Genomic DNA, 17,750 nt, shown 5'->3' on the forward strand with positions numbered 1-17,750 from the left:
ATGACATATGTACATAACTTACAGCTACTGAATGATATTTTCAGGCAAAACAACATACTCGCTTATATTACGTTTTTTTCAACAGTTAAAAGCATTTTATTTTTACTTTTTTTTACTATTTTATTTTTATTTTAATACTTAAGTACATTTAGAAGGAGCAATTTCTTGACTTTCACTTGAACACATTTTGGCTGGATACTTCCACTTTTGATTCAGTAAGATACTTTTATTTAAGTATAATTTCTCGATACTTTTTCCACCCCTGCTAGTTTGCAAAAGGTAGGTCCTGGGATTCTGTCATATGTTAGAATTTAGCCTGGCATACAACAGGTAGTTTTGTTTTTTTTTTGGTTTTTTTTGCATATGCTTGGTCGGCTAGGTCACACTGTATTTATAATTAATTAATTTCATCCAAGGTAATTTATATTTATTCATTCAACTTCCACGCCACCTCAGTCACTCTCTGACTCATCTCCAGAACCAGAACCTGACATTTTGTATTGTCCATAAACAGTTCTTCCTACTTGTAACCGTTCACTGTCATGGCAGTTCTTAGTGTTTTCTCACCCTTCAAGGCTCATTTGGAAACCTGGCAGTGCAGTTGCTGATTAGAAAACTCCTTCGTTACACTCTTATCTTTATATTGCTGACCACATAATCCTCACTGTAGGTGTCATGCATAAGGAGACCATCATCCTTCTAGTACTTCACACTCCTGTTTACAACAACATAATCCTGTATTAGACTGTACTAAATTGGGAGATCATAAGCTACTGTCATAAATTCCCCATATTCAGAGAGATACGAGTGCTGATTTCATGCTCATGTCATGTGCTTTTCTTTACATCATCATATGCTTCACATGATTCTGTTCTAATCCTGTCACTGCCATTGTCCAGTCATTGGTGTTTCCTGATTGTGTCCATGTGTTCTGTGTTAATCCTGCAATTAATTTGTCTTTTTATACTGCTGTTCATTGTTTCAGTACTTGTGCTTTCAATATACTTAAATCCAAGCTTTGTATTCCTATTTTCTATGTTCCGTGTTTCATGGTAATTGATTGATTGATTTGCTTGTTTTTGATTATGGAGATTCCTTGTCTGATGTGGCCTGCCTGTTCTTTGACCTTCGCTATGGACCATGACCATGATTATTGGATTAGCCCTAATAAATACTACTCTGAGTTTACACACTTGCATCCTGCCTCTCTCTCATGCACGTTACAACAAGGCCAATAAGTGCTGCAAAACTAGGTAAGTGTTTTGGTTGATTGCAGCCCATACTCCCCACATTTTTGAGTCATCTTCACCGGATTATTCACTGTGTACGCTGGCTGATTGGCCAGCAAAGAGCTACAATCATTGAGCATAGAGATGACAAGTGCCCAAGATAAGGTTTTTGTGTCACGAAGTCCAACAGGTACAGTCTCATTTGTTGTTAAACAGCACAATCATGCAAAAGTCGGTCTTGAAAAGTTGTGTTAAAGGTGGCAATCCTACTTGAGATGAGATGAGAAATTTGAGAATATTGCAGAATCCTCCAGAAAGAACATGTTCAAATGAGTATCATCACTCAGCAGTGTTAAATTAACTAAGAGAGCTGATATCAGGCAATGTACAGTGAGACGAGGATTCCTCTGGTCACACCAGTTGTCATCTTATTCAACTGGGACGTCATCCCTTCATGACATTCTCTAGAATCTTCCTGACAGGTATGACTTGGGCCATCAGATTGCAAAGGTTGGAGAGAATCTGCTGTATAATCTGCCGGTTTATGATGTCAAAAGATGCAGATAGTTCTAGCAATATATGACCTGATCATTTGTCAGCACTTCTTGCAGACCACAGGGTGTCCAAAACTATCAACAGGAAAGTTGAGGAAAGTGACAGCTCACTTTCTGCTTGTAAGTTTATCCTTAAATACATGAAAAGGAATGAGTAACATTAAAATATTTATCCTGCTGTCACTAGTAATGAATGAGTTGGAATGGCTTTTTATATCCATTCCAGAAATACAGCTGTATATGGAGTACATGCCAAAGAAAAAACATCTACAGTAGGTGTAAGTCCTATAAAAAGCATGTGATATTTTTGTATGATAAACTGTTAATCAAGACAAGCTGGGCTCTCTTCATCTCGTTGCATTATTTATAGTTCGTGGGTAATTAACTGAACTTGACTTTTGCCCTAAACTGACTACTGCGATGACAATGTTTGACAAGCAGAGAGGGTCTTTTTTTTAGACCACTGACTATAAATGTTTGCTTCTTTCTCTAGCCTTCTTCCCCCAATTTCTACTGCTCGTGACAGTTTGAGTTTATTTGCAGCCATATGGCAACATATATGGCAGGTTTCAGTTGATTTTTGTTTCTTAATCATGAGTGAGCCTGGAAATGTGTTTCCTTGCACTTCCTGGCTCTAGTCAGGGGAGTCTCGTTCATTATCACAATTTTTCATTCAGGAAATCAGTATGATGTCAGGTAGTGGATGATGTGGGTGATAATGGGAGGAGGTGAAGAAGGGGGTGCTTGTTTTATTTTTACTCACAAAGAAAAATAAGCTCATACACTCTGAGCTGGGTGGGTGCATAGATAGATAGATAGATAGATAGATAGATAGACTCTCCTGCCACTTTATTAGGAACAGCATACTAATGCTGTGTCTGACCACCTTGCTCTCTGAATTGACTCAATTTATTTATGGCATGGATTCTACAAGGCAGTGGAAACATTCTTTGAGATTCTAGTGCATGTTGACATTGACAGATTTATCACCTGCACATTTATTCTGTAAATCTCCCATTCTACCACATCCCTAAGGTGCTCTATTGGATTTAGATCTGGTGACTGGGGAGGTCATTAAAGTTCACCGAAATCACTGTCATGTTCATGGAACCAGTTTGATATGCCTTTTTGCTTTTTGACACGGCACATTATCAGGCTGGAAGCAGTCATTATAAAATAAAGTGATAAAGGATCATAAAGTGATGCTATGTGGTCAGCAACAATACACAGGCTGTGGCTTTCAGACTATGATCTACTGGTATTAAGGGGACAAAGGCGTGACAGAAAACATTCCCCACATCATTACACCACCAGCAGCAGTCTGAACTGTTCACACAAGGCAGGTTGGGTCCATGGATTCATGCAGCTGATGCCAAATTCTGACCCTACCATCTGCATGTCACAGCAGAAATTGAGACTCTTCAGACCAGGTGATATTTTTACAATCTTTAATTGTCCAGCTTTGGTGAGTCTGTGCCCTTTGTAGCTTCAGATTCCTGTTCATGGCTTACAAGAATGAAACGTAATGTGGTCTATTGCCTTTGTTGCCCATCCGCCTCAAGGTTTAATGTGTTGTGCATTCTGTGATGCTTTTCTGCTCACCACAGCTGTAAAGGGTGGTTATTTAAGTTATCATATCCATCCTGTCAGCTTGAAACAGTCAGTCCATTCTCCTCTGACCTCTCTCATCAACAAGGCATTTCAGCCAGCACAACTGATGCTCGCTGGATGTTTTTTGTTTTTGCACCATTCAGTGTAAACTCTAGACATTGTTGTGAGTGAAAATCCCAGGAGATCAGGAGTTTCTGATGTACTCAGATTACCCCAGCATAGATGTGGCACCAACAACCGTGCCACAGTCAACGTTTAACTAAAGCTCTTCACACATATCTGCATGATTTATCCATTGTACTGCTGCCACATGATTGCCTGGTTGGATAATTGAATGAATGATCATGGGTACAAGTGTTCATAATATTTCAGCAGACATCAGCAGGAGAATTGGCAACACATGGGGAAACCTTTATTTAACAACTGTCCAGCTTTTTCATTAACAAAGACAATGTTTTCTTGAAGAGGAGGGTGGTAAAGTTCGGCTTATATTCACGCAAAGAGGCAATGAGGGAGGGTGGAAATAACAAAAGGGTTATTTTCGCCAACAACATAATGTCAAAAGGTAAATAGATAATAACCAAAGATGACATGAGTTCTTTTGCTCTGGGGACTGAGCTTTTATAGTGGGCTGTGTTTATGATGTGTACAATATTCCTAAATTGTATTTGAATAAAGAATTTATGGGGAATTTATTACTGGTAATTCTAGCTTATTTTGCCAGAATTGGGAGAAAAGCAGTGAGCCATCTGTATTGGATTTATTTTTGACATACCAGCATAGCAGGAATGTATTACCAATTATAGGCCATCAGCTTAATGCATCCCATATGGATGACAGATCAGCACCATGGACAGCTCAGGCAGCACCTGCGCCGCTGTGGTTTTAATGCCTCAGCTGCCAAAAATGTGCAGACACGGCCTGCTGGTGACGGAAACACCCTTCACAAGTGCATAGTAATTCATTTTAACCAAATATACAAAGTGCCATGTAAAAATAAGTGAATCATCCAGTGACCATAGATCCTACTCCTTGATGCCTAGCCTGTTGTTGCATCTTAAATGTAAGCTTATCAGTGACCTGCAGGGCTTTTTCTCCCTGTTCATTCTTAAAGACTTTATTTTTCCGTAGACATGTTCTGTTTCAGTTTTGTGTAGGGAAATATTGGAACCTCATTTATTCCTTAGCTGCCGTGTGCCTCTACAAAACACAGTGACAAATGCATGAAACAAATGTTGCCAAAATCAGATATTACAGTTTGAAGTGCAGTGGGTAATTACGGTGATATCATGCGGCATTTGGACAGTAATGTGGTTTTTTTTTTCTTTTTTTTTTTTGTTGCTCTGCCTCTCTACCCACAGTGTTTCTAAGGAGGTTCATACAGACGAACATTAATATTTTTGTTTATTTTGTATTGAGCACCTAACTTACGAGGTCAAGTCTTGTTATCAGTAATTCTGAAATTATTATCTCTTATGCACATCTGCACATTCTCTACTTTTAGTTTCTTATTATGCAGCTGTATCTGTGGGTTTATTTGTAGTCTCTGCACAGGCACAACAGGACCAGTCTTAATTGGAGCCTTGTTTCCACTCTTGTTGTCTGTCATTGATATGTAACAATGTGAGGATGAAGGAAATGTTCATGCAAGCAAATATGGCAATAATGAGGCTGAAAAATACAGTAAGATTAAGTAAAGATAAGTTTAAACCTGCCAAGGAAATAGTCCAACCAAACATGAAAATGTGAAACATAAAGAGATACTAGTAGATATTAGTAAAATCTAATTTGATTTTATTATAATCAATATTTGATTTGATTTTTTTGAGGAAGATTAGAACTTTTTTGGCTGAATATGCTGCCTTTATAGGGATAAATGAAAGAAAGAATGCAGTGGTGAGCTCAGTAGGTCCACACTTATTCTTCACCCTTGTAACCACATACTTTTCCTGTTAGTTTCACTGTAGTTACTGAACAGTTCACAGTTACTGAATACTATGATATAAGAGGAATAATTGAATAATATGCCAAGTGTGTAAAAGATTAAAAGGCACTATATTGGCAAAAAAATCTCTTGCACAGTTATAGAAGCTAAACCAGTACATGGTTACAGTTGGCTAAAAGTACTATAACAAACAGTAGGATGAGAACCAAATGTGGAGAAGAGAATTCAAATGCCAAAATTGAATTAGTGCCAATGCAATTGCCTAACATATCTTTATTGCTGATGTGGCTGCAATCATAGGCGGCTAGATGTGAGGTACAGCCTTGAAACTTACTGAACTTTGCATCTCAGAGCCCATATCTCATACAGTCCAGGGTCTACATATGGAATGAGCAATGCAATGGAACAAATACTGTAATGCTTATATAAAAAGTATATTTATTGGTGGGACTCAGGCTGCCAATACAGAAAGATCCCACTGGCAGATGGCATATTTACAAGAGATTTCTTGTTTAAATTTGCTTTTCTTTGGCATTATGCTAGTCTGGAGGGGAAAAATCACAAACTTGCATTGAATGAATGGCAGCACCTGTGCATCACACACGAACAAGTAAATATCTAGCTAAGCCCAGTCAAGAATAGAATATAAATGTTATTGACAGCGAGAAACCGTAAAATCTGTGTTGTTTTCATGCTATAGCTTATATTATGATTTCCTGTTTGTTTTCCACATCTTACATAACACCTAATATCACCGAGTGTCATTTACTGGACCGGTTTAGAAATAACTCAAACATTCAGTATTATTAAGCTAATTCCGGACTGAATTCATGAAGGAAATAGTGAAATACATGTTGTTTTTTGAACAAGGTTAAGATCCCTGTCGTGTTATCTCTGTTATATGCCCAGATTCTGAAGATTAGCTGAGAACCAGCTCATGCACTCCATAGATCCAAATGCCAAACTTGAATTAGCGCCAATCCAAATGGCTAACTTGTCTTTACTGCTGACGTGTCTGTAACCACAGTCAGCCAGATGTCAACTCGCATACACCCTTGAAACTTACTGAATATTTCTTTTCATACCCTAGAGCACTGGATCAAAACACCCTGATCCAATCTCTCAAGGGAATTTTGAGGCTATGAAAGGGATAATGCTGCCAAGTCCTAGTGTTAAGCATGACTTTCTTATTTTCAAGTGGGTGCCCTAGCCTGCCTGAAAATGCACACACATGCTATAAATACTAATTCATTCAGGCCATTTAGATGAAAATACTTTAGGTTGACAGTCAACATGCTTATGGTGTGTTTTGTCACAATGTTCAATGTGTTTCTAACCATGCAATGGGAGAAATTCAGGTTAAGTGCCTCTTTGTTTAGCAAATCGGCAGGCAAAGGGTTGACAGCTAGTCACTGTCCATGCGTGTTATGCTTCATCACTCTTTCCTCTGTGTCTCTGTCTCTCAGGAGGAAGGCCATGTGTCAGAGTCAGTGCAGCACTTGGGGGCTGGATGTGAGAGCAGCAGGAGAGGAGATCACAGTGTAGACTGCTGTGTGTCAAGCTCCATGCCTGACCAAAGCAAAGCCCAGCCTTTGGGCCCATTTAACACCATCTAATAAATTCATGGCACTAGAGGGACATTGCATCACTGCTAAGTGGCGTTTGTATTTAACAGCACTTCAAACTCAACATTTAAGAGCAGAATCAGAGGATAGCCAGTTGCAGCACCCCACTTAGATTTACCTTTGACATACTGCTCTCTGACTGCAAATTACTCCCACTGGGAGATTACACACACACACACACACACACACACAAATGCATGCAGGCACATAAGCTAGTCATATTTCACCAGCAAGAGGAGGTGAGAAGCTAGAGGTGAGTGAGCGGAGTTCCCTTCACAGAAACACCTATTTTACAACCTTCCATCAAACATTTGGCACCATAGGATTGGAGAGTGTGTGTAGGGGGGAGGTACAACAGTAAGATGGAGGCTCCCTACATGGCGCCTGACTGGCTGCTGTTTTCACAGCTTTAATTGAAGGAAGAAAGGTTCAGAATGAGCCAGTCAGCTCCTTCCTCTTACTGCGATGATCATTCTTCTATGTTAAAATAGCTTGTACGCAATTCAACTTTGGTTCTGGGAACCAACCTTTGGTTTTACCGAAAGAAGATTTCATGAAACATCTCTCCCAAGTTCTCCAGGAGCAGTCACATGCTTGATCACGCATAGGTGAACGCACATACACTTGCTCCTCTGTGGCCTGTTGCTCAGCAACACTTCCCTGATTAGGTTAGCTGGCTATGGGAGTAAGGATCTGGTATCTATGTGGAAAGCCGGATCAGATCACACTAATGGAGCTGCAGCCACATGCTCATTCCTGTCCCATGGGTGGTGGAGCACTCTCTGAGCTTAGATCTCATAGAGCCCAGACTCTCCATAGGCCATGAGCAATGCAATGGAACAAATATTGCTATATTTGTGTATAAAGTATATTTACTGGTGGGGACTAGGCTGCCATCATGGAAAGATACCACTAGCAGATTTTTAAAAGAGATTTGAGACTTGTTGCTTAAATTCACTTTTCTTTGGCATTATGCTAGTCTTGGGGAAGAAAACACAAGCATTGAATGAATAGCAGCACCTGTGCGAATAGTTGCTGTTTTTAACGCTATAGCTGATATTTAGATTTTTTTTTTTATTTGGTTTCCTTGCCTTATATAGCACCTAATATCACCCACTTAACGGTACACAGTTAATGGACCAGTTTAGAAATGACTCAGAGATTCATTAATATTAAGCCAGACTGAATCCATAAGAAATATGTGGAATACATAACGTTTTTAACCAGGCTAAGATTTTGCTGGTTATATTTCATTCATCCCTGCTATATTTCCATGAGCTCTGGGTTAGCTGAGAACCAGTCTGTGCACTCCACAAATCCTGAGTTTTCATTATTCATTTTTACAGAGTACCCTTTGTATTCAAGTCCCCAATTTGGAAGAGCAAGCATCTGATGGAGCTTTCAAAGCCCATATCTTCAATTCTCAACAGAAGCAGATGGAGCTTCTGCCACATGGAGACACACTCGGAGTGATTTCCCAGCCCACTGCGACTACTGTTTCACCAGCCTGAGAGATAGACTGATAGACTCATCCCAGGGTGAGAGAAGGGGGAGTGAGAGAGAAAGACAGAGCGAAAGAGTGAGAAGGAATGGAAGTGTAAGAGAGAATATTTCTGGTAAGGTCGGATACTGATACTGGTGTAAGTGGTAGGACTGCAGTAAGGTTATAATAAGGTTAATTTGAATTCATTTACTGCTTATGCAGGCTGCTGGGTGTTGAAGAGGTCTTTCTTAACCTCCAGGACTGACAGCGTGTCTTGGCATGGCAAGTGAGTCGGGAACACACTGACTGGATGATAAACGCCAGCTTGTAGCACAGAACACATATCATGTGTAACATGTGCTGCACATGATCATACTGTTCAGTATTGTTTGTAGAGCTGTGAGAAATCACCCTGCCTCAAAGGAAGAGGCTCTAGTAAATAACATACCAATTCTTGTGTAGTCACAGCAATGCCCTAGACTGCCATGCTGTATTAATTTCATTTACCTTTAGTTCTGCATTAGCCTCTTTCAGAAATGGGGTATTGCTTTTCAAATCAAAGCTTCCAATATCTTGTTGAACCCTCAACCCCTTCCTTATAGCTCCCGCTTGTATTGCATTTTGTTCATTATTTCATCATTGTAACGCCTGATTACTTTTAATCATCATTACACCCATATGTGCGTGCACAGGAATTAAGCCCCATGATGAGGTCTTATCAAGTTCTCCAAATACAAGCTGTACTTGGAAGTGCCGTCTGCAAACCAAGATGTTATTTTCCATTGTTAAGTATTATTTTGTAATTGGTATTATCCATTAATACCAAGATTGTTATTCGGTTTCTGTTATTTCACCATTAATGATAATCACCAAGAAAGAATGAGTGTTTATGAATGCATGCTTTTCATCTTGTGCATTTTGTGTTTCTCTTTTTTTCTCTCTCTGTCTTCTTCTGTATGAGCCTGTCAGTGTGTGTGTGTGTGTTTGTGTGTGTGTGTGTGTTTGTTTGTGGACATGTACCACCAGAGCAAGCTGGTATATATGAATGTTGTGAAACATGTACATGTTGTTGGGTCACTATCACACACTGTTTGTGGGTTGGGCCAATCCCTCTTACTCTCCTGTATGGGCCTACATCACCATGCCATTAATTGCAGTCAATGAAGAATTAGTGGCCTAAGGCTCTTAATAAAATGAGAAACTAACAACTGGGTAGAAACAGCATGAAAAATATTGTGCATATCTCGTCTAAGCCTGTTCTACGGTGTTTGTTTAGAAAGATTAGACATGGATTAGAAAGTGTGTTGTTTACAAAAATTTATTCATACAAATCTTACAACACTTTTTCAACATTTAAAAACGTCACCCCCTAAGGAGTTATGGGTTAATATCTCGACTTCACATTTGCTAATATTCACTTCTCACACATAATATTTTCAGATATAGATAAAACTTTCACATTAAGGCTTTTGGCGCTCTTAGAAATGTACACAAGAGGCTGGGCTGTGGGCTGCACTCCATCAGGCTCTTTGCTAGCTGACAAATAACCCTCAAGCGATGCGACAAGAAACAACACAAAATCAAGCTAGGCTTCATGGCCCTCTACATAAGCTTGGGATATGATGAGTCAGTTTACTGAGAACAATGAAACAGGAACACTTTACTTTGCCACAACAACACATTCATTGAACTTATAACAGCCTAGAGACAGTTAATACTTTTGCCATTTACATCAGTTCAATATTAAATTGGATCACAATGGAACGCTGGCCATGCTTTTGGATGGAATTAGATATCGGCCCAGCCAAATTTGGAAAGAAAAAAAGAAAAGATGGTTAGTGAAATGTAAGCTAATAGTCTGCAGCATTATAGGGCCACTAAAAATTGCCATCCATATCAAGTGGCGATTTTTTTTTTTGTCATACGTTGTAGCAAGGCACCAAAGCCAGAAGCCATGCTGTCTGTCACATACCACTGTCAGGTTCATATTGTACATGCTCACACTCTTGCAACACACTCACACACATTCACACATAGTGCTCCCATAAATACATCTACACTCATATAAATCCTAGGAACTGATGCCGAATTGCAGGGGGGTTGATTTCATGTCTGGAAACAATAGACTAAATGTTAAATTAGTGGGGAAATAAGGCCTGAATGATATTGTATAGAATATACAAACCATCAACTGTGGTTTATAGACAGAAAAAAAAATTTGAATAGTACTGAGGGATAAAGGATATTCCAGTATTTAAATGCTGCATAATACTTATCTCTGACTCAAACCTACAAGGGTTCAAATGGATTAAGGGATGCCATAACTTTATCTGAACATCTGCCCACATCCCTGGATGCTTTGGTTTCCTGATCCTCTGTCCATGCATCACTCCTCTTACTTCTTCCCATGTTCTTTAAAGAGATGCATAACACAGATGACTTATGCACATTGATAATGTAGAGGTTAATGAATGATCAGAAGTAAAGAAAGAAGTATTAGCCAGGAATGCAGTAATACTGATCTGGAGTCCATAAGGTGTGCAGGCAAGTGTACTACTATATATATACACTGGACCTTAACAAAGGAAGTTAAATTGTTTTTTTTTTACTCATTTTTTTCTCCCAAATAAGAATTCATTCCAGTGATTGGGTAGACATATCTATTTTTTCCCCAACACATACACAACTTCTACATTAGCATACAACATTAGAAACAAATCTGATTAATACAAAGATAGAAATGATGCAAAACCATGACTAGGGTCACTGCAAACATGCCTAAAACTGATAAAAATGACATGCTATAACTCTTTTAAAAGGCCATCACAGCATGCACTTGAAATTTGCTTTTTTCCAAAAGGGGGGAGGGGGGGCAGGATACCATTCTTTTCCATTCACCCTGAAATTCTCTGCAGTACGCTGCATGAACATGTTTAATAGTCTTTAGGTAAGCATGTCTAACTGATACAACAGAAATATCTTGAATAAAATGAAAAAAAAAAAAAAAAACAGCCATTCTCAAGCATATGGAACGAAACAGGGTCTGTATTCCAAATGATGCACAGAGGATTGTACATGCTTCATGCATGTAGGTGCAGGGAAGATGGGATGGCTATTTTGAGATTTAGAAAGCAAGCCACTACGAAAATAATTGGACAGCATTAATGAGCTAAATTCCAGTGTCATTCACTTTCAGTCACAAATCCTAACTCTTAAAACTGGAAACGGTTTTAAAAGAAAAATAATAAAAATGTTGCATTTAGTCTGACAGGTGACTTGCAGATCTAAAACACTTACACAAATGTAGTTGTGTAATGAGGGACTCATGTTGGCCAGTGTGTATCTCTCTCTGACCCCTCCATAGGATCATTACAGCCTGTGCTTTTTTTTTTTTTTTCTTTTTCTTTTTACAGAGTCAGCCTTATGGTCACTTACATCCCAGGGCCAACTTTGCACAAAATAAAAACTCTATTCTTTCTTCTTTTTTTTTTTCCATTACAAAAATAAAGTATAACATTCAGAACTTTGATTGTCTTTTTTAAAATCTATTTATTTTTCTGCATATGATGAATTCGTAAAAGATATCAAGCGCATAACGTTCAAGGTGCACATTTGTCATATATATATATATATATGTCATATATTTTTTCCTAGTGTTGTTGTTTTTTTTTTTTAAGTTTCGTTTTCAACATAGAAAGCTATATACATTCAACTGAACGATTGGTCCACAAAGTAGAACTGTGCGGTCTCAAGTGCTTTTGTACAAAAAAAGGAACAAAAAAAACATGTTCTTACTAAAATATTTTTAATGGCTTGACTTCGTACATAAAATACATGTTTAAAAGAACACAGGCGAGATCCACCGACTGCTCAGTTTTAAGTTAGAATGACTTTTGACTGTATGATTGAATGGACACAAGGGAGGGCAGTTGCTCTATTTTCTCTCGCGCGCTTTCTTTTCCGCTACAAATAAGCAAAGCGGCGTCCTTTGTTTCTAAACCTCTGTCTGTACCTTCTTCCCAGCACTGCTGCAAGGTATTTTTTTACGGCCATTTGTTTCCGGTAGCGGCTGTAGCTGTCCGTGAAAATGCCGTCCGAGTGGCGCTTCGACAGTGGCTCCGAGTCTTCTTCGTCTTCTTCTTCCTCACTGCGAACACAAGCGCGCGCGTTAGCCTATAGCTAAAGAAAAAAAAAATGCTAGCAAGCTAACAGGTTTCAATATAGGTGTCAAACAAACCAAAAAACCCCTAAAACGGTTCAGAAGATTCGATAAATGTCCACATATTTCGATAAGATATCACCGAAAGAAGAACTTAGGATAAAGAAAGCTTTAGAAATGTTTGTTTTTTTGGCTGAAAATGAAATGAAGGCTGTTAATGCGCCGTTATATGGGCTGCATTGCAGGTTAATCAACAGCGCTCGGGAGAATCAACAGTTCGCACCGTCGATAGGCTGCTGAACTTTTGTTGTTGTTGTTGTTGTTGTTGTTGTTGTTGTTCATTTGTCTACTCACAATTTAACCCAACTCAAGTGTCACACCCGAGCTAGTTCAGAGACAAAGAGACACCAAATACCGGGGAGAAGAACAGAGGAAAGGAAAAAGGGAAGTCGGAAACAGGACAACGGAAAAGTCACCGCCATGAATAAGAGAGGGGAGGGGACAATGTTAAAAAAAACAAAACAAAACAAACAAACAAAAAGAAAAACAAAGATGACGGCAGGTAAACGCTTAAAATGAAATGCCCTTACCCTACACGAACTGCCGTCAGAGAATGCAGATATTTTCGGGCTGATAACTGAACCAGGATGTCCCTCAAGGCTCTATCTAACAATCCGTCTGCATGCGTTTGAGCTCTGAGGTAAAACGCCAAACACACACACACACAAGGGTAAGCAGAAACAAACACCAAAGGACAACGTTCCGTTTAGGATTTTCGATTTGTTTTACGCCAGTCAACGGTGAAACGAGCAAAAAATAAATAAATAAATAAATTTAAAAAAAAAAAAACTCAGAGAGAGAGAGAAACCAAACACTCCTGTCATCTTGCTTTGATTCATCGAGCTGTCTCCTTCTCATGTGCCTGTCTGTCTCTCTGTCTGTCTCTCTGTCTGTCTATTTCTCTGTCTGTCTCTCTGTCTATCTCTCTGTCTGTCTCTCTACCTGTCTGTCTGTCTGTCTGTTGCATTTGTGCATCCACATTACCACCTTAATCACAAAGAGCCAAAGCAAGCGCATATAAAAGTAAGACAAAAAAAAATAACAGTATGAATGCGATCACATACAGCTTTGTGTGTATAATATTTTGGTGTGTTTGCTGTGAGGTTTGGGAGTGTGTACTTATTGCTCACCTTCTCTCGGGAGGGTAATACAGTGTGTACGCGTCCTCCGGGAGGGCTGGAGCACTGCGCGCGCTCATCGTGTCGGGCTCGTAGGAGAGCTCACTTAACGAGTTTCCCTCTTCCCCGAACACGTCGTTTTCTAGCCTGAGATCCGGAATCAGGAGAGAAAAATGTGTTTCAACTGCACCATATCAGAACTGTCATTCATTCATATATATATATATATATATATATATATATATATATATATATATATATATATATATATATATATATATATATGTATGTATGTATGTATGTATGTATGTATATATTCGTTTTGCTTGCAGTCTAATTGCTTTAGCGCCAATATTACGAAATATAACGAAATTACCAGAATTACCAGAAAAAAAGCGCAACTGAATGATACAAATTGGGTCTATGTTTAATAAGCGCCTACAGGTACACAAGCAATATCGTTGTTAGAACGAAATCATTTTTTTTAGCATTTTGTTACAACAAAAATTCATTTCGTTAAAGATTCCATTTCACTTCGTTAGGACCATTAAAAAAAAAAAAAAAATATATATATATATATATATATATATATATATATATATATATATATATATATATATATATATATGTGTGTGTGTGTGTGTGTGTGTATATATATATAAACACATATATTATATATAAAATATATGGGCTGCATGGTGCTTATTAAGGTGATTGCATTTCGTTACAGGTATTTAAATGCAGCACGCTGATGTTAGTCTTGCTGCTTGAGCCTGAGCATCACTGCGCTGGTATGAAAGTCAGACTGGTGCACATTAACGAGTTCACACTGATTCCTGAGGCTTACAGTCACAGCAGCTTCCTATTCGTTTAGTGCTCGTGTTTGCAGTGTGACGCCACTCGGCCGTCATTCCCGACTCATTCTCATTTTCATACAGGCTCGTCCCCATAGACATATCCTGCCTAAACCCTAGCGTAAACCCTCCCGCAGAAAACCCTTTGTTTCCTGTAGAAACAACTCGGATTAAAACACCAGTCCGTATCCCACAATAAGCAAATCAGTTAAAGATGGTTATCGACTAGTGTTACTGCAAAATACACCTGAATTGTTCACTTTAAATGCAATATACAATTCTTCTCCAAAATAAGATCTTTAAAAAAAAATCTATGAAATATGAAATTCAGACTGCACATGTTCGTCTTTCACCCACTGCCATGATGTAAGATAAAGAGTAGAAGGAGAAAGCAGGGTTTCGGCAGTGTGGACCTACCTCATGTTGGGGAAGCCCATTCCGATGGGTGTGCATTGGGCGCTGTAGCGCATTAAGATCCCGTAGATGAGCAGAGCCAAAGTAGCTCTACTAGATTTGGCCATGCTGTAAAGGGAACGCGGAGAAAGTTAAATCACTTACACGCTTCAACTCAACACTGTAACACGCCTTAAAGCGTGCTCATGTAGTATTTTTTTTTTTTTTTTTTTTTGCAGCGCTCTATCGCCAATTTCCAAGCTTTCTAATAACGCAATAAACTTCTGTCCTGACACGTGCTACAAATTCCACACGGCGTTTTTCTTTAATTCTCTAAAAATCCGGTCGGGTCTGAAAAGTTTACGGAGAGCCTTGACGCAAACACAGTCCTTTTTCCGTAAGCCGACAAAACTGGTAGTAATAATTTAGAAACAACAACAACAAAAAAAAAAGACATGAAGAATCCTGGAGATTGAGTTCCTTCAAAGCGCGATTTTGTGGCTTTAAGCTGAAACTAAACAGGCAAAACGGTCACGTACCTACGGCAGGTTGGACAGAGAGCGAGGCTGCGGGACGCGCTTCGGGTGCGGCTTCTGAGCGTGTGTGTGCGTGTGCGTGTGTGTGTGCGCGTGTGTGTGAGAGAGAGAGAGAGGGAGAGAAAGAGAGAGAGAAAGAGAGAGACGAGGTAATCTTTCTCACGGCACCTCTTCTCTGAAGCGCCACCGCCGTTTCCTGATGGGCTCGTCCTGATCAACCGCCTTTGACTTTTATACAATATGTAGCTGCTAAAAACAAACAAACCAAAAAATAATAGGCTTTTACGCGCAAAAAAAAAAAATCGTCGATCAGATTCGTCGTGCACGGCTTATTCGTTCGTCCACATGTCTTTTCGCTCAACTTTCACCCCCCCTCCAGTTCCCTCCGATTTTTATCCATGAATGGAGACTCTTGCCCTTTTTTTCAATAAGTCCCATTAAGTATGCATCAGACGTCATCAGCCCCTTCCTCCCGGAATATAACTGTGTAATTTCTTCCTCATCGACGGATAAGTTACTCTGACACGCCTCAAACGGAACTTTTCCCTTTAAAACTCCATTTTTAACGGATGAGACAAATTGCAACTTTTTTTTTTTTTTTTGGTAATTCTACAGGAAGCTGGCACCATTCCGGGTGGTTACAAGATTGCACGCGCATCCGTCTTTCTATCTAGATATTTTTATGCATTGTATCCTATAACTGATTAATGGTAATGGTATAGAAATAAAGGGTAGAACTGACAGCATGAAAAAAAAAAGATGAACAATGGATGAGAATTTCAGCTTAAACAAGGGCGAACACAGGGAGCTGTCCACTCCTGTGGTGCTGATGTTTCGACGCGAACGCCGAAGCTCATTATTTAGCCTCTTAAAATGTCCTTCAGTGGTTATAAAATGGCTCAGTGGATAATTAAGGGTTGTTACCGTTTCTTATAAAGAAGAACCCTATTGTCTGGGTTTTTACAGAGAACCTCAAGGGTTCCTTAAGTGAAGAGAACCCTTCCATGTTAGATTGCCTATCGAATATGTAGAATAAATTGCCCCTAACTCGCATAGTTTCCCATTAATTCTTATAAAATATTCTTTGGACAAAAGCATCCATTGCTTATAGGCTATTTTATTTCCACAGAAATAATGTCATTATTAGGGAAAAATAAATACTTTTGTTCTAACTTAAGTGTAAGCAGGCCTTACATGGACAATTGCACAAGGTATAGATCAACAGTGCTGATTTAACACCAACCAGCAGCTTTAAACAGTACTTAAATCCATATTGTTGCATGCAGCACTCCGCATTTAGCACGTGGATCTATATTTTAAATAAATCCTTTAACCCAGTCCGTTTACTGCCCTGACAAATGGATCACGCGATCCGATAACAATAATTCAATCATTCACGTCGATGTCTCGTGAAACGTGACGTAGTGTGACGTTAAAAGCCATTCATGCCGCCTGCAGTGCGTGATTTCGCTAGAGCGTGAATCGTAGCGTGCTGTATCGTCGGTGTGTGTGTGTGTGTGTGTGTGTGTGCGTATATAGCGTATATATGGTGTGAGTCATTTAAACGATTCAAGAGCGCCATCGTGCGGTCGCAGGTCGCTGTACGGCTCGCTGTAATTATACTGCCAATGAATCGGTTAGAGCACAGTTTCCCAGCCCTGGTCATGGAGAACCCCCTGTCCTGCACATTTTAGCATTTTTACTGCTGCCAGCACCCCTGATTAACAGCTAATTAACAGCCCCTTCCTGAGCTGAAGTGGATGTGTTAGAGCAAGGAAAACACTAAAATGTGTAGTACAGGGGGTACTCCAGGACTCGGCTTGGGAGCCTGTGGATTAGTAAATGAAATCTTTCCCTCTGAACAACTGGAGCTCTGTCCACCATTTCGTTTCAGCCTATATTATTCATTTTACGACACGTAAAAGGGTCATGATTAAAAGCGACGCAATCTAGCATTGACGTAAACATAAAATAGAGTCACAGCCTGCAGCCTCCATTAGCTTTCTTGTTTTAATGTTTCCCCTAATTTATATTTATTAAGAAGATTTTCTTCCAATGCCACAAATATTTTTGTGAAAGGTCTCTGTTCTACTAGCCTATGCCTTCTATTACAACCCTAAAACCTATGCCTTTGGAGTTGTAGTAGCTTTTGTTTTATACAGCTTTAAAATGGATATTGGGTT

The 17,750-nt window shown here is 39.3% G+C and overlaps 1 protein-coding gene across 2 annotated transcripts; it reads right to left on the reverse strand.

The window, feature by feature from the left end:
- Positions 1 to 9,751: 9,751 nt before the first annotated feature.
- Positions 9,752 to 15,981, reverse strand: adcyap1b (adenylate cyclase activating polypeptide 1b). 2 transcript variants are annotated; one of them, XM_026935864.3, is made up of 5 exons: positions 15,571 to 15,981; positions 15,056 to 15,160; positions 13,797 to 13,931; positions 13,197 to 13,301; positions 9,752 to 12,594 (listed from the first exon to the last, which is right to left on the reverse strand). In XM_026935864.3, the coding sequence occupies exons 2-5, from the start codon at positions 15,157 to 15,159 to the stop codon at positions 12,411 to 12,413; spliced, it is 528 nt and encodes a 175-aa protein (XP_026791665.3). In that variant the 5' UTR covers position 15,160; positions 15,571 to 15,981; the 3' UTR covers positions 9,752 to 12,410. The 2 variants fall into 2 exon arrangements, with proteins under 2 accessions (XP_026791665.3, XP_026791666.3); XM_026935865.3 differs by lacking the exon at positions 13,197 to 13,301 and having other exon boundaries at positions 15,571 to 15,977.
- Between the last annotated feature and the right edge of the window lie 1,769 nt (positions 15,982 to 17,750).

Source organism: Pangasianodon hypophthalmus, chromosome 4 (genome assembly GCF_027358585.1).
Source record: "Pangasianodon hypophthalmus isolate fPanHyp1 chromosome 4, fPanHyp1.pri, whole genome shotgun sequence".
Taxonomy (NCBI): Eukaryota; Metazoa; Chordata; class Actinopteri; order Siluriformes; family Pangasiidae; genus Pangasianodon; species Pangasianodon hypophthalmus.